Source organism: Scomber scombrus, chromosome 15 (assembly GCF_963691925.1).
Source record: "Scomber scombrus chromosome 15, fScoSco1.1, whole genome shotgun sequence".
Classification (NCBI taxonomy): domain Eukaryota; kingdom Metazoa; phylum Chordata; class Actinopteri; order Scombriformes; family Scombridae; genus Scomber; species Scomber scombrus.
In genome coordinates, this window is record NC_084984.1 from 18,732,534 (window position 1) to 18,758,602 (window position 26,069).

General features: G+C 42.0%; 2 protein-coding genes across 7 annotated transcripts in view; one reads left to right on the forward strand and one right to left on the reverse strand.

Moving 5' to 3' along the window:
* Positions 1-26,069, forward strand: part of LOC133994936 (leucine-rich repeat transmembrane neuronal protein 4-like) — a 933,350-nt gene that overhangs the window by 307,285 nt on the left and 599,996 nt on the right. The gene's annotated exons all lie outside the window — the stretch shown is intronic.
* Positions 1-26,069, reverse strand: part of vav2 (vav 2 guanine nucleotide exchange factor) — a 187,890-nt gene that overhangs the window by 125,112 nt on the left and 36,709 nt on the right. For all 6 annotated transcript variants that reach the window (XM_062435263.1, XM_062435261.1, XM_062435259.1 and 3 more), the window contains exon 2: positions 8,602-8,718. In XM_062435263.1, coding sequence (XP_062291247.1) covers positions 8,602-8,718 — 117 coding nt within the window. The remainder of the gene's footprint in view (positions 1-8,601; positions 8,719-26,069) is intronic.

Sequence of the window (26,069 nt, forward strand, 5' to 3'; positions counted from 1 at the left end):
GCCTTTCAGCTCCGTATGAGAGTAATCCCTATGCAATGAAAAAATGATTGAGGGCAGACTCCTTTTTTTGGTGATCTTCTCCTTTTTTTCATGCCAGTGATTCCTCAGAGAATGTACCTGTCCATCACAGCCCTGCCTGTGGGGCCTCAGAGGGAGGAATCATGGGAGGAGAAATAATGAGAGCTCACACTGGCTGCGAGGAATTCTGAGACTCTCACTCTGTGGGGGGGGGGTCCTCCTCTTCATCCCCCATCACTTTAGTCCTGTGGCGCTCCAAAGACAAGCCCCTAACAACGGGGACACGCCCTCCAGTGACCGCTGACTCGCAGCCCCAAAAAGGTGTGAGACGGGGGTGATCACACATCAGCAGCCTTTTGGCGACTCTGCACTGCGCAACACTGTGCTGAGAAACTTCAAAAGCACCAGGCTGAGCACTGAGCTCTAGCCAAATCACATTGTCTTCCTCTATCAGTTTGTCTAGCAGCACATAGCAACATCCACTGCCACCCAAAACAAAAGAGACCAATTATTTCCACAATAGGATTCAGACTGCGCCAGGCTTTCAGAAGTTTAACACATGATTTTTATACAGCTCATCACTTTTTGGCTTTTCTTCTCTGTCTTTTAGTGGATTTTAATGGCACTGTTATGCAATCCTGTCAGAGGGAAAATAGTACCAAACTATAGAGAGAGGAGAGGAAGTAAAGGCAGGGCGCTTACTGTGAGCAAAGTGTCTTCACTGATTTGAGAAGGTAGTGCTTCTTCAGTTTTAATACAGTGGACAGAATCACAATAGGGACCAAAAAATGAGTTTTTTCATGATGGTAATTAGTCCTGTCATTATAATTAGGTCATCAACTTACTCTACCATGTGGACATAACCTCTATCATTTTTGCTGACCTCAATATTGCCTATTGTGTTTACATGTTTGTTTGTTTGCATGTTTATTAACACAATGTGAACAACATTTTATCCAACATGATGCCATAATAAACCACACTAGATGTGTGGTCTGTTTGAGGTAAATCATGTCTCCCTGTTCCAGTAGGTTGTTTCCAGAAGGTTTTGGCATTTTGATGAATCATGCTTTCACTCCTGCTATTAAGATTATGAATAGCCTATTAACTGCTAATGAAGCTTATAGGCTATTCATGTCACATTGGCTAAGTAGTCAGTACCATTCCTCACTGCACACAACCCGAGTGGGAAAGGCGCAATCGAGCAGCGTCGCTCACATGGCAGTGGATACCCATTCCCTCAGATTCCCTCCCTATGTCACCCCTGTGAGTAAGCCGCTAACGGTTGAGCTGCTACCCCTTCCTGATCCCACTGAAAGCTGCCACGACTTCCCAGTCTATTCCATGTTTACATGTGAAGTCAGAGGTGTGAACTGTGTGCAGGCAATATTAACTAAACTTGTGCCTCAGGGCAAGATTTTTGTCACATTCCAATCCCAATGTCTGAATACTCTATTGCTCTTTGAGAGGGTATACTTTCATTATTATGCTATTATATCATTATTATTATTACATCAGTGCCATGATATGGTCTTAAAATGACAATAATATTATGAATCGCAATTATTTATAGGACAATATGTAATCCGAACAAAATAAAAATCTATAATTTAAGAGACTTTTACTGTACCTTGAAAGTCTGAAAATGGTAAGCATTTTCATTTGACATACGGACATGGTAATTGATGTCTAAAGATGATTATATCAGAGGTCTGTAATAAATATGATGTAATTATGAAATAGTTTCCTCATTATAACAATGTCCTAAATTCTAATCCAATTCAGAAGAGCCTGAGAAAACGGCTCTGTTTTTTTTTTGTTTATGACTGCAATACATCTCACGTGAATGGGATACAATGTAACACAAAAACAAACCACAGAACAGGTGGGCAAAAAACAGCTGGAGGGGGGATCCAGATGGCATGAAGATTTCTTCCAAATGACAAATTTCAGGTCACCTGGAACAGGAGCTTTTGCTTCACACATCACGCAAACCACTGTGCAAAGTGGAATGTCAAGTCTGGAGAGAAATAGATACCTCCTGCACCATCAAACCATTACATCTCATCTGTATTGTTACTCCAATTGTGAACTCAGACACTTAGTTGCCACACCAAACGACTCCTAACAGTCAGCATCCCCGAGCCTGCCGCAAACACAGACCGTCTCCTGGACAACAACCTATTGCTCAGCAACCACCTGTTTCTGCGGATATCACAGTAACGAGGTGCAGGAATAATGAGGTTGTGGGAGAGAGAGAGAAAGAGAGAGAGAGAGAGAGATGGAAGGGGGTCTAAACACAGGAGAGAGGGGGGGAGGAAGTTCCCATTTATAATTCATGTCAGGAGAATTATCATCAGCACTGTGGCATTTGGAATGAATTATTGATTATGTCTTGGAAGCTTTATGTAAAAACTTGCAGTCGGGGGGTCGTGATGGACAGGGCGTGAAGTAAGAGGGCACAGCCACAGCCTGTGGAGGCAGAGGAATGTGATTTAACAGAAGGTTATAGAGATGAATGCTGGGTGTAATCTTGGATGAAGGGATGTGATGCCTGGGGGATAGGTGGTGGTAGAGGAGGTATTCAGATCCTTTATGGAAGTATCAGCCACAATCCAAAATGTTACAAGCCTTCATTACTAGTTAAACTTCTGCATTGCTTTACTGATGCTGTACATGGAAGCTTATTTCATTTTTTTTAACTCACTGCTTTATATTATATAGGCATTTAAAATAATAACTTGCAAGTATAGACACCAAATACATGTAATGGAGTAAAAAGATTACTGTTGAGGGTCTCCTGCCAAAAATTTGATTAGTGAAGTTGCAACTTTGCTTGATTTACCCTGATGGTTAATTTTATGTTTCATAAAGTGTAATAAGTTCTTCCAACATAAGTTATTGTGATTGGTTTGTCGTTGTTTTTTTAAGGTAAAGTGGCCCCCTCCCACAATAAACCATGAAATAGTAGTATAAAGTATAAAATAGCATCAAACTGTACATAGTATAGTATTTCAATGTACTTTTACAGTATGTGTTAATGTAAGACCATAGAAAATGTCCTCATTTCAAGGAGCTAGGTATCCACTTGGGCACTGCTGAGGATGTGGTCAATGATGGAGAGAGTGGTGGTGGTGGGCGGGTTGGGGGGCTTGCGCTGACCTGAGTGAGCGACCCCTGCTGCTTGACTCTTCAGCCCCCCTCCATCACTTACTGCAGTCTCTCCAGCCTGAGCGTGACAGCCACAAATCACTAACTTTTCTGCAGCTGTTCTTTTTTTTTTCATTCCAACAGGCACAGTGTGAATCAACACCAACATACAGTACATATAGTGAGAGGAGGGAGTCAGAGTGAATGGACATACAGTAGTTCAGCAGCCTTGTATAATGTGGCTTGTCAGTGAGGTACACACGTTTCTCAAATATCCAACTTTAGATTTCCCCTCTCTATAATCAAACTGAGACTGACTCTACACAATAGAAGTAATCCAGTTGAATGTTGTCTTTCTACCCAAAAACAAAGAGGCACTGTTAACAGCTAATGCGGCATGACTGTCAATGGTGCAGACTTGCCAAAATGAACCAAAAACCTCCTTAGGTGTAGCCTGCAGCTAACTCACACACTCCATGGCAAAGTGAACGTTCCTTTGAATCCCCCGAAAGCACAATGAAAACTTTAGTCTGAAAATTCAAATGTATTCATCACAAATGTAAATCTATTCATATTTAATGTTGTGCATTTTTTGACACTATTAGGACTGTGCCACGAATGTGGTGTTTATATCCCTGGAATGATGATATTTCCTTCTATCCATTCAAATACAGGTGTTGGCTGTGTGTTGAAAACATTGGACAAACATTAAATACATCCAATACCAAAAGTGTCTAAGAACGTGCAGAAACACTCACATGCAATATGTATTTCTTAGACTAACTCATCAAAAAGAAAGGCCAATCTAACATACGTCATGCCTGGATAAGACAAGTCATAACAATACCATCAGTGTGTAAATAGGCTACCTTAAAAACCAAGTAAGGGCTGCAAAGGATTTCAAAGCTTTAATATATGCTGCATGTTTGTGAGTGTTCGCGTGGTGGCAATAACTGAGCATGCATGACTAGGCTTAGGGCTGAGGTCAAAACCTACTTCAGTAAATAGCATTCAGGCAGGCAGCCCGACAGCGGCTGAGGCACGTTCCAGATGTTTAGTAGCACTGGGCGTGGATGCTAAGCAACTAGCTATTTTCAGCCACACGGCGCAGGAAGGAAATGAAAAGAGCAGAGTTCAGTGTATGTGTGTGTGTGTGTGTGTGTGTGTGTGTGTGTGTGTGTGTGTGTGTGTGTGTGTGTGTGTGTGTGTGTGTGTGTGTGTGTGTGTGTGTGTGTGTGTGCGGGATTCAGAGCAGCAGAGAGGGTAATCAAACACCGCCGACCAATGGCAATCACGTCGCCCCGACACAATGGCGGCTCGGCCCGCCGCCGGCTGAGTCTTATCACAACATACTCGCACCGAGAGTGGGTGTGAGATGAATGAGGAGAGGAGAGGAGGACAGTGAGGAAGCGGAAGAGAGATGGATGAGAGAAGTGAGGAAGAAAAGAAAAAAGGGGAGCAGTTGGTGCAAATTAAATCAGGGGACCTGTGTGCTCAGTTTCCGTCATATTACTACTCTCCATCTGTTTCAAGGTGTGTTTTGTGTATTTCCGTGTTACAGAAAGCTGCAGTTGTGATGCAGAAAAATGTCTGATTTCTTCCAAGTAAAAATCACCACTTCTCAGTTTCTAACAACTTCCGAATCATTGAGTCTGCTGTTAAATTAACCTGCCATCACCTGAGTCACCCCTGCCAAGTGACGGCTGATTCACATAAATAACGCGCTCCCGTCGAGAGCCCTATTTCCATTCAAATGCGCTGCACACAAATAAAACCCATTCACCTTGACACTGTACTATCAAGTCAATGAGCATCACATGGATGGGTCAGGGCACTTCACAAGTCAGCCAGTCATGACTCCGAGGCTGTTAAGATGAGATAGGAATGGATGCGGGGGGCGACGCCGTCTGCATCCCAAATAAATGGCTTGATTCCATTTTAATGGAGACGGAAAAATCTGTCAGAAAGCTTCCTTTTTTTCCTTCACGGACGGAAAATTAACCAAACTGTTGATAGATGGTTAACAGGTGCGAGGATAATTATGCTAATTACGGCAACAGCCAAATAAACTGATTGCCATGTTCATTTAGATGACAGCGATGTTCCTTTGGTGGCTAATTAAAACAGGTCGGGAGAAAAAGGAAACGAGGCGGCTGGGTTCGGATGGAGGGAGGTGTTTAAATATAAGCGTTCTCTGGGGTTCCCGCTGTAATAAGCTGTATTTCATTGGTTTAATGATGTCATAATGAATTTCTAATGATGGGGGATGGGTTAGGGCGTGAAGAAGGGAAGAACGGCGAAAAACAACAAGGGAGCACTAGCTTATGTCGAGGAAAAGGTGACCGGTAAAATCAGTAGAGGAGCTACTAGAGGTGCTTCATTTGTTTCAATGCTAGCCCCTGTTACAAACAGATGTGGGTGGTTTTAAAGGGGCAATTAGGTTTTCGTTTTGGTAGCTTTGGGTGCAGTTGGCCCCTGCATCCATTTGCTTGTGACCCGGGAAAAAAGGCATCATTAGAGGAAGAGAAGGCGATCGGAGGCCAAGGGAGATGAACTCTGGGGCCCCTGGCAGCGACCGTGGAGGTATGAAAGGTGGATAGGGGGCTGATTAATGTTTATAGAGGCAGCTGCTCTCCCTTCCCTCTATTTCTTCTTCCAGGTGAGATTAAAACTCTACAGTTTAGGCTCCATCTTTGGAAACACCCCACTTGTTTTTTTAAAAAGGAGAGCCACTAGAGACATATTTAGAGTTCCGCCTCTTCTTCCATGATGAAATATCTCCTGTTTCTCCCTTTTTATTCCCTGTAATTGCTGTTAGGTCATTTTCAAACCGATTAAACCACCGTTATGGCAGCTCAATCTATCTCGAGTAAATATAGTATTCCAGTCACAATGCAAGAGGGAGAAGCTGGGCATAAATTCAAGCTAAGGCTGTCAGTAGAAGTGAGTCTGCAGGAGATGGATCATACAAGTAGCATCTCAAGTGGCTGTGTGACTGTAGCACTACCCAAACACCTACTCTACACTCTAAAAGGTAAAGCTGAAGATTCAGAAAGCAAGCATCCAGGTTTAATCAAGAGAAAAAATACAATCACATCTGGAAGAAAAAATGAAGAATAAGTTCCATTTGTAGGTTTGTTTTCTCAGCTGTTCTTGGATCTACAACATGTTGATCTTAGTCGTTCTTCAAAATTAGTTTTTAAGGGTTTTTAAATAGCGTTCAGGTGGAAAGATCTGACTGATCTGGTTCACTTTTCAACAAAAAAAACTTAAATCGTTCCATTTTTCTTTGTGCGATGTGAAAACAAAGGACAAAATGATATGGAAAGAAGAGATGGATAATACCGTTCTATGATATACAGTACATGATGGAATGTAGGTTAGCTATCAGATGGGCACACAAAGAAACTTTTGTGTGGAGGTAAAAAAAGGAGAAAAAAAGCACATTGAGCGATAAGAGAAACAATAGAAAGAAGCAGAACCGCAGAAATAAAAAAACAAACATCCTTTTTCTATTTCCTTCACGAGGCATTCTCACTATTTAAATGTATGCCACATTAGTAGGGATCTACTCAATTCGATATATTATAATGTGATGTTTGGGCCTTAATGGAAAATCAATGGCGAGACAAGGCTGCCACCGCTGAGACCATACAAAAGCAATTTCCAAATTGACACATGGAGGGCCTCTGTGATTGATTCTGACTGCTGTTGGGTTTTAATACCGTTCACTGAGAGCTCATTGACTCTCACACGTCGTCTTGCGGTTCATCTACAAACTGCCAAATGAGTCCTTGTCTCCTTTTTCTCCTCTCTCATCTTTTTTTTTCACTTCCTCTTCTCAGGGCTGATGCAAGAACAGTAGATACGTTGAATTAGATTAGTTATGTTTCGATAAATGAGCAGATGACTCTCCGCAAATACATCCTCTTGATCAAAGTGAGAGGTAATGCAGTTTATGCAGACCCCCACCCCTCCCCACCACCACCTCTTCAGAAGATAATCTCCCCACCACTGGAATTCTGCATGTTCCTTCAATCAGCTGAAAAGCTACAGTATTATCGTTCCCGTTGCCTCAACCCTGACGCGACGCCATCAGCCATCATCATCAATTTAATGACGTTGTACCATCCACTCTGCTTTGTTTTGACAGCCTGCTAAAATAGAAAGAAGCCGCCCCCCCCTACCCTCTCATCCCCCTCCCTCCACAAACAACACAGCGCGGTCGAAGAGATTAGGAAACCGAGAGAAACAATTCACTTTCGGAAGCTCGAGTTTGAGGACAACAGGTTATGCTGATCATGGATTAGCAGCCAATCCTTAACCCGCTCACCTATCACCCGGCTCATTTCCTACGAGCTTTCAGCAACATGACAAACACACACACACAATACAGGGATGCGTAGCCCATCCGTGCATCTGTCTGTTTTCCACCAGTTATCCAGCTGTCTGGATGGCAGAGGCAACAGATGTGTCTCTCTAGTGACCCCGATGCATTCCCAGGCCAGGTGGGATAAGCGATCCATCCCCCTAGAGTTTTCTGGGTCTATGTTGCGCACATCCAACTTGGTAAGAAATGAGCCCAGACCGTGACCAAAGCGAAGCATCCACCAGGCATCCTGATCAAACGCTGAACCACCTCCACTGTTTGTGTAAATAAGCAGTGATTGTACTCTGTCCTTCCAAGAGTGCGAAGACAGGAGCAGCTAACATTCTGGCCACAACTCTAATCAGCTGCCTCGGCAAGGAACATTTTGATTGTTGTCTTTAGAAAGATCTTGTGGACAACCCGTAAAAATCCCTTAAAATATCCTGTAAAAAGTCTCCATAAAGCTGATATGATGCACGAGTGAGTCAGCCACTTTATTGCTGAGCCGACACATACACACTCATACTGTATTCTCACAGCAGACTGTTAGAAAGCAGAGGGGACATGAACTCTAGTCAGTGACATGAGATGAGATTGCTGACCCCGAAGTGTTAGACCGAGCGCTCATCTGAGCTCTCTCTACTCCATATTGCAGTTAATGTAACTGACATATTTGGCCTGGAACATCCTTTAAATGCCGAACGGGTCACACAGGAAAGTAGCTGCACTCTTTCACACACGCACACACACTTTTATTAAAGTTTGTATTGAAGGGAAAATGGGTAAACATAGAGGACTACTCAACAGTTTGGACACTGTTTCCTGTTCAAGTAAATGGGAGTCATAAAACTACAGTATGTCAACAACGAAAAGGGGTCGTAAAAAAAACACATGCTACATCTTTGGTTTCTATCTGACGTCAGAAGGACATAAATCCTGAAAGACAGTATCAGGGACACAAGCAGCATCATGTCTCTGAGCACCTGCCGTAGTCAGAAGGTAGCCTTCGGGGGCGGCCCGATTTCAGAGCCGATAAGTAGAGCGTAGCTTTTTAAGAAACTCACCTTGCCGAAGTCCCGCACATCGAAGAGGTCAAAAGGGTCGAACAGCTCGCTGTTGCGCAGGCCGAACTTGTCGTGGCAAACCTTGAGAAACGTCCGGATGTTCTTCAAACACAAGAACTGCAAAAGAGAGAAAGAAGAAGGAAGAAAACTGATTATTGAAAGTGAAATGACAGTAACAGTCTAAGCAGTGTTTCTAACAGTGTGATTAAACAGAATATTTGCCCATGGGGGAGCATGTTCCACCACTTTGTTTAATATCCCCTACAACCACGACAGCATTTTTGTAAGTACTTAATTTCCCGCGTGATGATTGGCAGCCTCTTCATTTTCAACCTCTCCTGGTGTCTGAAGCGATTATTCAGCACCAGAAGGCGAGCGGAAGGTGGGGGGGCTTGATTGCTGCCCCTGAGGCTGATGGGCTGCCTCTCTGATCCAGATAAGGGGAGCCACGGTGGAGCCTGTCTCCTGCCATCAGAGCGCAGGCAAGGTGTCCTCAGACAAGCCCACCGGCAAAGACCTGCCCCCTTCCCCCGAAGTAAAGGCTGCCTGTTGGACTAATACTCTAACCTCAAACTGAAATGTCACAGGCCACGAGTCTGTTGGTTCTGTGAAATGTCTCTGAGAAAAAAATACAAATCTCTCAAATTTAAAAAAAAGGAGCACAAGCATATCTTTTCAGGATATTTAAAGATAAGGTGATACAGAATAGCAGTAATTACATATATTAGTACATTTAAGAGCGGTTTACAACTCACAGTCAAAAATAAAGTGCACAGCATTCCATTTATCCATTTATTAATCTCTGTATTCGTTATCTACAAAGGTTCAAACTAATATATATAATGTGCGGCGATAAACCAGGTCCTAGTACCTATAAACTAAAGCATGATGCATAAAATATATTAGACATTAGATTATTTCAAATCGCTATCTGCTTTTACACCAGTGGTTACTGCCAAGTCATGCAAATAAAGCATATTTGAACTTGAGACTGGTAGCCTATGCAAGGGAGGGAAGTGCAGCAGCCGAGAATGATTATAATAAGCTGAATAATAAAATAGTCTCTGCTCACGAATATTGAGCGAATATTGAGGAGGAGGAGGGGGGGGGTCTTTGTCCCTAAAATATCACATCACACAAATAAACCCTGAGGGCTGCAATAAGTGCACGGGAATATTGAAATATTAATGATAAGGCGTAACTGCTTGCCGCTCTCCCACCTTTCTTTATGTGTGCGTGTGCGTGTGCGTGTGTGTGTGTGTGTGTGTGTGTGTGTGTGTGTGTGTGTGTGTGTGTGTATAACACATTTCCTGGCATGCAAATCCAGATGCCGCTCAGATATTCCCTTTCATTTCTCTGCGCCATAGTGATATGAAGTGATGGCCGTGGAGGAAGAGTGTACAACACAAAAGAGATTTGGAGTGTGGGAGCCTGTGAGGAACAAAATGGTTGCCTGTTCTGTTGAAAGCTCTGACAACCCGCGTCCTATCAATCGCTGTAAAAAAAAAAAAAAAACAGGGAAAACAAAACGGTGGCCTCGGCGTGTTAGCGTCGCTCTGAGGCGGCGGCGACACCAGTATAGTTTTTATTTCAGGTGTAGTAATGGTGCTGCGCTCCCGGGCGTAAAAGTGCACAGTGTTTTCATTTTTAAAGTGTAGCCCAGCTTGATGAGCCATAGGGCGTCCTTGTTGCTACCGCTTGACCATGAGAGGGGATCATCTGCATCAGCCCGTGGTGCTAATTAGCTTTCACGCTTTAGATAAACACTCCCTGTTACACACTGTGCTAGTTTTTCAGACGCAGTTTCATCTGATATGGCTTCCTGATATTTTTTGGTATTTCAGTCCCCCCCTCCTCCCCCACCTCTTGCCACACCTGAGAGCCCCGACTCATTCTCATTCATGTGAGCGCATCCGTTCGGCCCCCGGTGTCACAAGTGTGAGCCCCCATAAGAGAGCGACACCGGCCAGTGAGGAGAAATGCGATTGGATGGCTAGCCCAAGTGACATTTGCGGTTCGCCGGCGAAGGTTATCGTGCCTGCAAATCCACCACGTGCAGAGAGAGAGAGAAAGAGAGAGAGAGAGAGAGAGAGAGAGAGAGAGAGAGAGAGAGAGAGAGAGAGAGAGAGAGAGAGAGAGAGAGAGAGAGAGAGAGAGAGAGAGAGAGAGAGAGAGAGAGAGAGAGATAGAGAGTGGTTAGGAGACCAGAGAGGAGAGAGAGAGGCTCTGCAGATATGGATCATGTGTGTGGGGTGTGTGTGTGTGTGTGTCTGACATTCTAATGTATGTTTGGTGATAAGAGAGCCAGGGGTAGGAGAGAGAGAATTGCTATGATCTTCCATTTCTTGTGGAGTGGGGAGTGTGAGTGCACCTGGGGAATAAACAGGCTGTGGTCATCTCCTAAGGCTGAATCTGCCCTCAACACAATCCATTCAGTATTAACTCACTTTGGTCTGCAACACACACTCTAACTCCTCATGTCTCTAAACCTGCTGCTCATATCTGTAATGTCATTGTAACTTGAATCCATGATGGAAAATAAGCGAGCTAAATATGTCACCCTGGTCTCTGGGAACTATATACTGAAAGATTCATTAAAAATAATCCATATTTTAATTTATTATACACATATTAGTTAGTAGAAGCCCTAATTCCTAACAAGTAAAATCAAATAATAGGTTTTTTTCTTCAGTGCAAGAGATGAAACTTTATTATTGTCATGATTTCAGATTGGCTCATTATTGCAACATTGTTTTAAACCATCTCATTCCTCCAGAACACAGTAATTGCTGTTTCCCACTTATAGTTTTACGTCTAATACTTGGCAATAAAAGTCAATAGCAAGCGAAGACAGCTCGCAGGTGTTTGTTCAATTTTGGCAGTGACATTATTCACTCTTTGTGTGTGTGTGTGTGTGTGTGTGTGTGTGTGTGTGTGTGTGTGTGTGTGTGTGTGTGTGTGTGTGTGTGTGTGTGTGTGTGTGTGTGTGTGTGTGTGTGCACCTGTCGCGCAAAACTCTTTTAACCCTTACATACTGCTCATATTCTGGCATTTCACAATATCCGCTCATATCTCTAAACATAATAAAGCAGAGAGACAACAAAAACGCTTATATATGGAAAGGTGGTTAAATTTCTGACTAAAAGAAACATTTTTTAGGTTGTCTTTTCTTGTCTGAAATATAACACTGGGTCAAATTAGACCCTGAACAGTATGTAAGGCAAAAGTGCAATCCTTTTTTCACCTGAACGTTGCAGGAGAGAGGTTTGTATATAAAGAGCGTCTTCCCACACAGACCAGAAACATGCTTGTAGATACACAAACACGCTTGTGTGTACATTTGTGAGCACACACACATGTTAACCACTTATGGCTCATTTAATACCTTGACAGGCTCCTATACTTGTGACTCTCAACACTTTCAGTCCCACAACTGTTCATCAGATCAAACCCTTGCTATAAATATGTGTCTTCAGGCTTTTTTATAAATAGAAATATATTATAAGTCCCTTCAGGAGAGAGAAGAAAAAAAAGGGGAAGGTCAGATAGAAAGTCAATGAGGAAAAAAGGAGGGATGTATATGTGGGTGAGTTAAAAAGATAGAGAGAGATTGCCTGTAGGTGGTCTCAGCTGCAGTATGGCAGCAAGAGTTTTTTTTTATTTTTACAAGGTGGCTCATGTGCTCCACTGAAGCGATAGTTCTGATTTTCACTTCTCAGTCAAGAGCAAACAACTCTTAAAAGAGGGAGACATGTTGTCAGGAAGGTGGGGGGGAGAGAGAGAAAGAGAGAGAGGAGAGTGCAGAGAGGAAAGGAGGCAGGTAACAAAGACCTGTCACACCCCTTGACAAGCCCCTTCTACCATATCACTGCGCTACATCACACACAGAGAATAATGCATTATTCCTCTGGGGAGGGGGTGGCCCTTATCTGCACACACTCCCAACATGCTCGTATCTAAGGAGATACAAATTAGAGCTTCCTCATAAAAAACCTGAACAACAGCAAATCAAAGACGCGGGATGTGTGCGGATGTGGATGCTCGAGGAAGAGGAAAAAGTGGGTTGTTTTTGCCGAAAACCGCAGCTCTTTGGTGTCAGAGAAAAGCGGGTGGGGGTTTGAGGAGAAGCAACAAGAGGAGGAAGTTGTTTGTGTGGATGGAAAGTGTTGGACTGGAACCAGAGGGAACGGTTTCAAAAATCATAAGAACTGATCTGATCAAAACATGTTTGCTGGATCAATTACCTGCGATCGATTCGTAGATATGACGCACTTTGAGTCTTAACTGTAGGGCCATGCTGCTCTCCGTTTGAAGGAAAGGGTGTGTGGTATTGTTTGTTTGCACAATAAAAAATCAATGCTGGCAAAACCACAGTGAAGCTCAGAAGTAGAAGGATATGTAAAATGCATGATGTGCCTGTGAAGTTCTTTTAACACATCCAACACTAACACAGAGGAAACAACAGGTTTAGGAACACATGGAGTCGCCTACAGTGTTATCCTTGAAAATCAGGCAGTGTAATCCATAACTGATTCCTAACATATGCCTAACCCTGCTGCCACTAGCGGGATAATGGGACAAAGCAAAGAGCAGAGCAAGCTGGTCAGACCAAACAATTCTGCAAATCAAGACATGTTCACCAGCGCTAAGGCGTGGCCTCTGGATAAGGTTGCAGATAGGAGAATGTTTGTATTTGCTTCAGGAAATGAAACCGCTTTCACTGCCTCTGGGAATAAAAATAATAATAATTAAATCGTCACAAAAAGAAAGGAGCATGTTTTCTGTGTTTTTAGAAAGTACATTTTTTTCAGTAGCGGGAGAAATATTATGACACCATTACAGGTGCTCTTTGGAGAAGAGAGATAATTAAGAAAAAGAGAGGTTAGAGTCGGTTTTTGCTGACCTGTAATGAGAATGTCAAACAACAGATAAAATAAAAGTATGCAGCACCATCCAAACAAAGGAGGTGACTATAGCTCTCAGTGAGGAGCAGTCTACTGTGGGTTAATGTTACTGCTCTATCCACATTCCTGCCTCCTCCCATTGTCATCATCATCATCTGCATCATCTTCATTCTTCTGCTAAAAGTGTTTATGCAGCTAAAACTATAAGATCAAAAGTCTCCAAAAACTGGCAGCTGGTTTGCTAATTCCACCCACGAACAGTAAGGTCACCCATTAGAATCCAGCCTGACATAACGGTGTGTGTGTGCTCTGGTTTCTGTCCATGTGTTGTGATCTCTTGTGGTTTAAATGTTTACATACATCCCCATACTTGTGATATTCAATAGCTTGCTGTAATTTGTACCGTAAGCACAATTTCTGTTTCATCTAGTTTTTGAACTTATTTCACCAAAATATTTGACAAAAATAACCCAGTTTTGCACGTTTTGTCATTGCCTCAAGTTGTATGGAAACCAGTGGTACAGGCAGTAAGCCACCTTCTGTCATATGTAAAGGTCCATGGTTTGGTTCTCTTGCCAACAATATAGCAATTTCAAGTACTCATTGAGGTCATGTTAAGTTAAAGGTTGCCTATTGACCCTGTGCAAATGTCTTTTTATTAATGTTTTTTTATTATATATATATATTAATTTTTCTCTGCTAAAAGTGTTAGACCTGGAAAAACTCCAAATTGACAGGTGGGCTGCAAATTCCACCCATTAGTATGGCACATATAATGACACTGACTGACCTTGGGGTGATGCTGTAATAATCACATTTATGTTTTTACATTAATCTCTAAATCAGCTTGGCCTAGAGTCAACATTTTTTCATCATTTTAATCACTCATCTGCATCTGGTCCTCTGCTCTAAAAATGTTATATGTTCACAATTTGACTCCGATCATTGCCACTTGTGTCTATATTACATTTAGAAATCATCTAAGAGAGGAGAGGAGAATTTTAAACAGCGCACAAGATGTGAGTCAGATGTATGATCAGATACTCAGACAGCCAGTCAGAAGATTGGAGTCAATGAAAGAGACTGATGCCTGTCTGAGCACTGTGAGGCAGCCGCAGACTCATTCAGTCACACACACACACACAAGTACACAAAATATCCTCATGTTGTGTCTAGGCCGGTGAGTCACTCAGAACAACAGGAAGCGAGATCTCAGCAGGTGAGAGAGCAGCAACAAGACGGTCTCCTCTCCACGGGAGCAGACATGACCGCAAGAAAAGGCTGGCTGAGCTGTTTCCGACAATCTACACACACACAAACACGTACATGCCTACACTACAGCACACACAAATGCCAGGTATAGGTGATGATGGATCTCGTAAACTCAGGGCTCAGTTAATGATCCCACAGTCGGAGGTGTTGATTGCTTTCTGGTAAGGAGAGATTTATGCCTGGCAGTGATAAGCCTTTCCAAATAAACCAAATGCTTCAGTCTACAGTGAGGGAGACGCCCATTAAACACGTCTGACGATGTCTCGTTTCCACTCTTGAAAAGCATCTTAACCTTTTACGACCCACTGTTGTGCCCTGTTGTTGTATGCTAGGACTTTGTAGCACTTATGCATTCTAGTGCGTGGAAAGTTACATTGATAAGAACATGAAAAACGAGTATTGACAGATAACTCTTCTCTTTTCGTTCAAAGCGAAGCACAGCAATGCATACAGCGGAGACCTTGAAAATATGGACTACCAGACCTTCAAAGCAGTCTGATGTACATATTGAGCCCACTTCTAATCTTGAGCTTTGATTTTGTGTCCCACAAGTCGCCAACAGGTGCAAACCGATGCATGTATGGATGAAACAGTCATTCCTGTCAATCTGACAAGTTGTATCTATTCCATTTAAGACGTGCAACGTGGATCAATCCAGATGTTTTCCAGGAGCGCGGATTTCCTTGTCTCTGATCTTTGATTTCCTGTATTTGATATTGATACCTACTTTGATGAACGTCTGAGTCTCCAGGGCTGCACACAAGCTGAGAGTGGATAAAGATACGCTTGAACACAATGTGCAATAATGTGTTTGGGCTTTTGTACCATGTTACGAAATGTTTAGGGTGGCATGTGCCAGGTGACACCCAGAGGGGATTAATGAGCGCTGGGGCTCCCACTCTCTACTTCCAGGTCACCCAGATGTTAAAGCCAGCGAGGAGAAAGGCCCTGCTCCTGCTAATTAGAGGACGCCACATGAATAATTCATCGCAATAATATGCAAATGTGTTAATCTTATCCTATTACCCCCTAAAAGCCTGTAAGCAGGCATGGATTGACCACAGTTTTAAATCTTGTTCGAACCCTCGGCAGATGAGGCGGAACTGCTTCGTTAGTCGGTTCCACGTGGCTCATGTTAAAATATGGAAGTTACAAAGGCTAAGTACAGTTTTTAGTGAGGTTAATCTCCATTACAAAAGAAGATAATTCTTTTCAGAGCGTAGACTCTGGAGGGAGAAAAGTCACCGCTAATGTAGAGCGCGACTACATAATTAAATAAAGTCTCCGTTCACCTTTACGCCGGCCACTCATAAAAACACATGCACGCACTCTAATTGCGTGCAGCCTGAGATAAGGATAACACAGCATGGAGGGGAGAAAACGTGCCATCAGTAACGCACCCACCACACATCTACACACATCTACACACGACACCCACACGGACACATATGAGGTCATTCGTGAGAATGGAGAAGCAGTGGACCTGAATGTGAAACTTAAAAAGGAGGAGACCCTTTCCTGGGAAAGAAAAGCTTTTGCGTGGGGTAGGGTGGGGGTGGAGGGTGTAGAGTGAGTGAAACAGAACAGTGAAAAGAAAGAGGAGCGATATGTCTTCAAGGTATTGCTCTTTCCTCTTGCTACTGAAGCGGAAACGACCACCGCTAGGAACAAAGAATCTGCTCTCATGGATAAAATGGAGAGAAAAAGAGGAAGGGGGCTACTTTTTCAACTTGTGCTTTCAAATGTCAGCCAGTAGAGTAGTGCTGAACAGTATATTTATCATCTGTTATATTAGTCACATCATTAGATTTTGTTTTATACGACTGATAAATACAGATTTATTTGACAAAGCATTCAGTCAGTCCGATTTTTACTACAATTCTGAACACTGCAGAATGAAAGGCGGAAATGTCAGGTTCAATTTGACTTCCTGAATAACTCACCAGATAAACTGGTTAATATATCAATACTGGAGAAAAGTATGATGACTTTTATGTTTTATATGACGTCTAGTGCCATTTAAGTTTTCCTCCATTCCTTGTTTTTTTGTTCCTTCCTCCTTTTCTTATCCCAAAAAGGGTAGGCTACTACAATAAGTTTTGGTACTGCCTTACAATGGAAAACATCGTCTCAGCTAATCAATGTAATGCAGATCAATTTCTAGAAGAAGTCACAAAGTATTGACATTTGATATCAAGCCCTACTCAAGTATCAATTTGCTTGAAACTCCCAAGTCTCTGAAACATTTAGATCTAATGTATCACCCTGAAATTAGATCAGTCCCGACTATGCAATCATTAACAGTCAGTTATGTAAAACTGGTCGAAACTTATTGTATTCCTCTTTGTGTTAATGCAAAGAGGAAGAAAGGGTGAGTTAGAAGACAAAAGCAAACAAAAAGCATCCACTATTATCATCTTAATTCTACCTGACCTGATTTCTCTATTTTCTCTGACCTTAAATATGTTTTCTCTCTCCCTCTCTCTCTTTCTTCTTTCTCCGTGGACAAGTAATAATTCATAAAGCTTCTCTCCTCTGAAAAAAACATCACGCAGGATTTCCTTTTGTTTCTGCTGTTTTTTGTTTTGTGCAATCCAGGCTTCACCTTTGCATGACTGGCTCCGTCTCCATCTGCACGTCAACATTCTGTCCTGTGTTTCAGTCTTAAGATTATCACAGGAGCCTAAAATAATCTGTCTATCTAGATAGAGGATGTTGTGTAGATTGTTTTTCTTTCTCCTTGATGTGTCTGTTGTTTAAACAATTTTACTCCAGGTCTGAAAAACACTCAAGCTATATAAAATCTAAAATCTGATGCTACAAAACATCTCGGCACGTAATGCAGCCCTCCAGGTTCAATCCTCTCTTCATATAAATACGCATCTGTGTTGTATCCAAGCAACAGGCCATGCTGTGGCGATTCAGGAGACGAGTGTGTGTCTGAGGCATTTCCACTCGGGCTTAGATGCAGACTCATGGCTTGATGAATGTGAGAAGGAGGTCCGCAGAGAATCCCAGACACCCATGGATCAATGGCCAGGTAATTTATGACAGAGCGAGGAGAGGGAAACTGCATTTATCTTTTCTGTTGGTGAGCTTCCCCTCACAGCTTAAGGCTCATTTTGGTGATTTAGGCCCCCTGTGAGATGAGTTTCACCTTTTCACTTCTTTTCCTCGCAAAACAAAGCATTGCACATATTAAAGTTAAACGTTACATACACACGGATCCTAACAGACACGTTCACAGCTCATTAAGCCTCACAGATTCAAATAATCGTCGGAATAGCTGTGTTAGCTCGGGGCTCACACACATGTGGCAGAACAACTAACGAGGAATTGACATCTGAGCAGATCTGCGTGTTCTGACACAGCAGAGTTACAATAACATTAGAGCTCACTTAACACTTCATAATACACAGCTTAATCAAAAGGGGTGATGCGTCTGTGGCTCCAAACCAAACTGTGCTGGCACATGAAAGAGTTGACACGAAAAATCTGATGTGGATAAATCCTGTTGTTTAATTCAAACCCTGAAAATATAGGACGCCTCTGTTGCTGACCTGTTTCTGAGATTGTTTAGATGATAGTCTTCCTATCACCTCTGAAAACGTTGTGAGCATAATGAACTTTAACTAGGTATTATTTCAAACTTACAACACTACACAATAAGATAGTGAATTTCTGGCTACACATTCAGTCTATATGTGAGACATGATGGTGACCTTGATGTTTTGTATATTAAACATATTATAAGCCCATAAAATAGCATAGATTTAACTATATCCAACAGTTTACAGCAGCTAAACCAACACTGGTTAATCAATAATTGAACATTCTTAATGGGGCATCCTTCATACTAAGCACCTCTACTTTTGTTAGGTTTAAGTACGTAACACATCCATACTTGTGGATGAAAAGTTACACACTGGTGTATTGCTACTCGGGATGAAACAATTAATTCATTCATTAATATATAATTTTTGAAATACAGAACAGAACAGCATTTTTATAATGGGTGACTTTCAGACTTGTGGTTGGACAAAACAATCAATTTGAAGATGCCACCTTGGGTTTAGGGAAATTGTGATGTATGTTTTTTTTTTTTGCTATTTTATGTGGAGCTAGTAATCCAGTTTAATTGGAAATGAAAATAATCATTGGTGGCAACCTGGCAACATAAAGGATCTGATTATGTCTTCCACCGCTGGCACTTGATACTGTACTGTCTATTCACAGAAGTAAACAACAAAGTCTTCTTGAAATGATAACAATAAAGAAAGCAGAAAGCAGTGTTAGGTCAGGATGTTTGTCAGTCCTTTGTTTAAGGAGGCGATCAGGTACACAGCGAGATGCAGCTCTGTGCTCTCTTGATGTCTGCCATCATCTCCAAGGTGAATAATGCTATTAACACAGAGAACAGCCTGTTAATCACCCAACTAGCCCTCATCATACCCACAGCTTGGATAAACAATCATTCAATTATCACACGGCTTTGCTGCGACACACAATACAGCAATCGGCCAATTTACGGATTAAGTGATTGGACTGTGAGTGGATACTGTGAGATACAGTTCGCTTCCACTCAGCGGTGCACTGGACAGTAGAGAGCTTTCCACTCGGCACCCAGCCAGAGTGAATGCAATGTGAAACCACACACTGAGCTGTACAGTTTAGTTCCACGAGAAGCTGCCTGAACAACAAACACACAGAGACTACACCATTAGACTACACCATTATGTCCCAATTACACTTTGTGTTTCTTTCCATACTTGTTCATTTAGCCAATATATCTTCAGTTTGTAGCATTGCTTGCATAAACTGTGCTAGGTTTTATTTGTGTTTACACCTGAATTTATGGTTTAAGTCAAGACAAACAAGTATTTAAGCTCACATTTATTCATTTGAGTCCTGAGTTTCTTGAGTTAACAATTAGCTTGTTACTTATCATATCAATTGTGCTTTCAAGGGGGAAAAGGGGGACTCTTCCTGCCTTTAAACTTTCACTTACATCACTAAAGTTGTCATGGATTAGACCAAATATGGGAGGATTTTTTTTTTTTTACTAAGTACAATGTTTGGTTTAGTATTTATATGTACTTGTTTAGGCTTGTAATGTGGATTATGTTGTGGATAATGTGTTTTGTGTAAACAATGTTAACTGATACAAGTGATATTGGTATATGGGTCAATGACGTATAAGGATTTTCAACAACTCAATTTTAAATAATAAAAACAAGCTTATCTAATGCAGTAGTTCAAACATTCAGAATGTTGTGTACCTGACAATTCATATTATAATTTGAAAGTGATTTTAGTGGTGGTTTTTCAAGATTAATTGGCACTGGCCTGAAAAAAAAGTCATTTGGTGCGACCATGATTCATCTCGAAATAAAAGACCATCATTTACAAAGATTTTTTTTTAAAATGCAAATACTTTGTTTCCAAACACTTTATATTACTGAAAACTTGTAAAAAAAAAAGATGTGAAGCGTGTTAAGTAAATTAATTTATTTCAAGATGAATCGTGGTCGTACCACATGACTCTTTTTAAAGGCCAGTGCCAATTAATCTTGAAAAACCCACTAAAATCACTTAATTTCAAATGTATAATATGGAGCTTCAGGTACACAACATTCTGAATGTTTGAACTACTGCATTAGATATGCTTGTTTTTATTATTCTACAATTGAGTTGTTCTAAATCCTTATACGTCATTGACCCATATGCCAGTTGGTATAAAGGGGGTAATAAGACACAGCTGCAATAAATATGGTTCTGATGAGAAACAATGAAGAACCTATTTAAGGAAAAGTTGGTTTAGGATCATGTGATTGAACGCCTAAGTTTGCGTTATCCTGAGTTAAGTTTGATTTTTCTTCTATTCATTTCTTTTGTGAGGCACTTTTCTTTTGGGTACAGAGGTCAGAATGGTAGGTATGATACGATTGGAGGGCCTATTTAAGGAGTGAGATAATTGGTTTAGGATCATGTTATTAGGCCTATGTTTGAGTTATCCCGAGTTAAGCCAGTTAAGTTTAATTTTCTTCCATTTATCTCTTTTGTGAGACACATTTCTTTTTGTTAATTAGTCACTGAACAAGTCTCTACAAGCTTCCTAGCCACTCTGGTCAGGCTTTCTAACAAGTCATGTTTGCACACACTGCACATTGTGATAATGCAGTGATTGCACACAACAGTTAAATATTAGAAACAGCTGCCTGTACATCGGCCAAGAGGTATCTCATGTTTCTGCTGCAGCCAATGTAGATTGATACTGTTTACACAATGACCAGGGCAATACTAGTTTCTGATTGGCTGGAAGGTGTCTGTGCAATCATAACACAACACCTCAAACACCGATCACGTCAACACTCCACTACTGGGCTGATTTAGAATAAATCAGCCCAGTAGTTACATCAAACTGTGGGTAACCATAGCAGTGACTGATATTCCATTAATTACTCAAACTAAAACTCATCGAAACCACATCATGTGTTAAAGTAATCAACAGATGATGATTTGGACTCATTGGTGGACATGACGTATCGCTTCACGTGATGGCATTGTAGCCTTCTGTCTTTATTCTTATACATCAGGGCTAGTGCCAGGTATTGAACCTCAATACTTTCTTTGGTACAGACTGAAAAGTGTTCAAATTGAATAAAAGTAAACTACTAAAAGCTGACATCAAACATCTGACCAGATTTTTCCTGGTTTAGATAAGAACATTTTGTGAATCCTAGACTATTTTATTTCTTTTAAGCTGAGTTATTGAACAACTGTCTAGATTACCTTGATAACTTTAGCTTCTTGGATAAATCATAAAAGGGATTTTGTAGAAGAAGGTACTGTTTTCTAATCTGCATCTGTACATGTCTGATCATATGAATACTAACAGTTCCTTTACACATTGCAAAAATACACATCTACAACGAATACTTGGCATCTGTGACCTGGATAGTTTGAATGAACACTCCAGTGCGCTTTACAGTGATGTGACGTTTGTCAGTACAAATGACTCACAGTAAGCTGGTCTGTTTTCAACTCAGTAATTGGGGCCTACCTTTCTGTTTTTTGGCCGCTTCCCTCGACTGAAATACGACAAGATTCTGGTCTAAATGAGGCAGCTATGTTTACACTTTAGCGTGACAGCTTGAGGTCAGTGACTAGCGTCCTCTGTCACACTGCATCGCGTTGTCACAACCCTTTCGGACCTTGTCACCCACAGTCAACAGCATTTATGTATCAGGAGAATACTTCCTGTTTAGACTTCCTCTGCAAATGACATCGGAGAGCTTGTTGGCGCTGTCCCTCGCAATTAATCACTGTTGAGATAAAGGCATTGTCACAGCGGAGAAGAGAAAAAGAGAAAACACCTGAGTGGAGGAGGTATGGGAGGGTGAAGTGTATGTTTTTGTGTATTGATGAGCATTATACAAAAATGTAGAGGGAATATTGGATGTGAAAACCGCTCATCTTCGTGACAGTTAATTATCCATTTACATCGCTCCTTCTACATGATCTGAGGAAGCAGTCATAAATTACCCACACCTGTCTCTATGATCTTCTCAGCCCCATTCCTGGCAAAAATTGAATTAACTTCTCACATATGTGTGACCCAGCTGTCCTGCTTGCTCCAAGGTAGACTACAGCTAAATCTTAGACATCAAATAGCAGACAGCAGGAGAGCTTAGAAAAAAGACTGAGCGAGAAATATCGAAAAGTCTGGGGGAGAAAGAGATACAAAGAGCCTTGTCCGATGGATACAGCGACAGTGGAGAGCGAGGCAAGGATCAAAAGTCCAGTTTCTGCTGGTAATCCTCCTTGAGTAAAGGAGGAGGAGGAGTAGGAGAGGTGGGAGATGGAGGCAGGAGGGGAGGGGATGGAGGAGAAGAGGAGATGCTGGTTGCTGTGCCACAGGAAGCAAACGTTACTGGCTTTTTCATCCAGCAGGCGAAGCAACGCCAGCCCCCTCCACAGTTCTCCAGACAGTCTGGCACACGGGGCCACAGGAGGAAACCTTCGGAGAGATCACAGCCCTGAGCTTCAAGCATGGAAAGAATATGTGTATATGCTCTGTGTGGGTGTGTGTGTGTGTGTGGGAGAGAGGGAGAGAGAGAGTAAGAGTGTATGTGCGCCCATATGTTGCCGCTTATGCCTTTCAGATGTAACACTCTGCCTGTTCTATAATTGGAGGTTTTAGCCCACGTACCATGTCTGCGATCAACAACATGGCAGCAGTGTACAGAAACCCACAAAGGGAGCAGGGTTATTCTCCTATTTCTACATCAGAGATAAGGCTTAGAACACATGTACTGTTTTTAGATATTCAAAAGATATGTCTTGTACCGTATCTTCAGGGAGCGCTTCATATTGTATTTAATGCTATAAAACATTCGGTTAGGCTCTAAGAGCACATGAGGAATCTTTCTTTTTCAGCCGAGTCGTGTTCACTTCATATTGAGGGCCTGCAAAGGAACATATTTCTAATCAAACATGCTTAATTACTAATGAGAATGTAATGTTAACACAGTCTCTGCATGTGGAACACTGCTTCAGATGAGACTACATGGATTAATCAAGAGTGAAAACAGAAATTAAACAAGAAAAAACAACAAGTTGAGTAGAGGAAATTCTGGGATTGGACGTGATTCAGACTGTCCAGTAATTCACAAATATTTGTGAGATCTTGCATTTTTTTTAAGCCTCCAAGTCCACAGAAATGATTAAACAGCAAAAAATGTTGCCAATTTTCTGAATAAAATGAACCGATTCCTAAACAATTTTACAAGCCAAAGTTGAATAAAAATCCATCCTCAGAGTTTGGGCCTTTTTTAGCCCTGAATTTGTCTTCCCAGGCAGGCATCAAACTGAGCTTTGACCAACTTACCAAAACTCAACCCTTTCCAAATCTAACCGTTTGTTATATTGAGTTGATTGAAGTCTCACCATCATGGTTAGAAGTAATAAGGTTACCTTACAGGCTTAATTACGGGCAAACAAAATAAAATGAGGCTAAACATAGAGGCATATTCAGCTTCCTGGCCACACAGCCTCGCTGCCTCAAACACAAAAGCCCATAAACAGGGCATTCTCACGGTATGAAGAAATTCCAGTTCCTTTCAGTATGACTCTCACTGATGATATATTGTGATCGTCAGGAAGTTATTGAAAAAATAGTAAATGCTCGCACATTTTAGCACAACTTCCTCGATTTTTTTTGTTGCTCTGCCAAAATTATTTCATTTCGATTTCTAAATAATCACAAACAAAACTCTACAGCGGCCTCGAGGGACCGACTGTTGGCTGAATGAAGCGAACCGTTCACCCTAGTACGATAACCGGGCCGTGAAAGCAACATGGCCGACGACTTGAAGGATCACCGAAAGAGCAACGCAGCCGGTCGCCGACAGTTAAGTGTTGCTGTGAGCTATGGTTTCAGGGAGCTTCCCAGAGGGCAGAGGTGAGAACATCTAACAGGCAGAAGCAGCTTGATAAACCAGCTCTCTCTTCTCTGTCTCCCACGCAGTTGGACGCTGCCTGCAGCACCTCTTTAAAAATAGGAGGGAGAAAAAGCTGTCACTCTGGATTTAGCCTACTTTCCAACATGCCCATTAATTTCAAAGCAGATGGCAAAAAAAAAGAAAAAAAAAGAGGAGAGTGGGTTGCAGGGAGGGGCATCTACTAAGCTGCTGAATAACAGAGTGGAGCGCTTCGGATGGAAGTGGCAGCGGAGGGTGCGGTGACCTAAGAAAACCAGGACTAGCAGTTATTTGAAAGCAGATTAGAGCCATATCATTTATAAAGATGATTATTCTGGGAAGGGTTACTGCTATAAGATGTTAGTATACACCGCTCAGGTTTGAGGCATCAAAGGATGAGCCTGTGTGAGGCAAAGAACTCACTGGGAAGTATTATTCCGCCTAAACTTTTATCGATCTGTTTCCACACTTCCCCTTCCAGGCACTAATCACCTAAGCCTGTCTGAGGGGATTCACGAGGTGAGGGGTCCATGTATAAATCAAAAGATATTTTCTGAAATGAAATAAAATAAAAGAGGCAGAGATAGAGAAACAGGCCAGAGGACTTATACATCTCTGTAGTATGATGTAGAGCATTCCCTGCAGAACAGAATTAAAATTGCCAGTAGTAAACTACTGCTACGCCACAGAAAAGACCTTACAGCCCCCCACACGGCGCTGATAAAGCTGTTTCTACAAGCTGAGGGCGAGGTGAAACAATCAACTCTACCGCGATCCGTCTATCTGTAAATTAATTAACACGCCAGGCCACGAGTTTAGCTAATGCACAGTATGTTTGGTAAATCATATCACAAACAAACCGTCCTCAAGGACAATCATTAATCATGAGATCAGCCATTATTACAAACGTCCTTGAGGCGTTTTTCTGATGCGTTTGCCAGCTTGAATTACAAGCTGGCTGGCTTCTCTAAAGGTTTCCATATTGCCGAATCAACGATAACACCCATAAGGGAATTTCCTCATGTATTCAGTTTTGAAAACCAGCTAAAGTGTGTCAGCTTTTACTGTCAGATACAGATGAGAGAAGATGTGTCTGAGTCAGAGGGAAGGGTACAGAGAGAGAGAGGAGGAGGAGGAGGAGGAGGAGGAGGAGGAGGAGGAGGAGGAGGAGGAGATGGATGGACCAAAGTGCACCCGGGAGCAGAGGTGGTGAAAAAGGAGAAATGTGTCTGTTTGTGTCTAGGAAGACCAACGGAGCTCAGTGGAACAGTGGAACTTCCCCTGTGCTCGAGCTAATCGAACAGGCCTGTTGACGTGACATCACCGCCTCCCACGTCAGGACACAAGTCTTCCTCATTAAAAGAAGAGGAAACCAGCTGAGTGAGGAAGGAGGCCAACTGGCAGTAAATGAAGCCATGTTTACGGACTGCACGGCCAAAATGCATTGTCATGTACACTCACATAAATCATGAGCTCAGAAATACAAACCGACCTGAATGCCGTCATGGAGCAACACCTGTTGTGCATTTCTGGTCCTTTTTTTGTTTGTTTTTTGCCCTAAAAGACACTGCTGTTGACAGTTTGGCGTAGCTTACCGACACACAAATGACTGACATCTGTGACATGTTACCTTTTGCTTTGGAGGTTGCTTTAGCTTCCTGGCTCAGGAGCTGGTGGGCGGGGCTGGAGAGGAAAGTACCTGCTCTTGGGCATTTTAGACCTCAACCTACTTAGGTGGTTTTTCAGTTAACCTCCCAGACCTCCAACAACAAGATAGGTTATACTTTTGTTTTGTTTTGTTTGTACACAT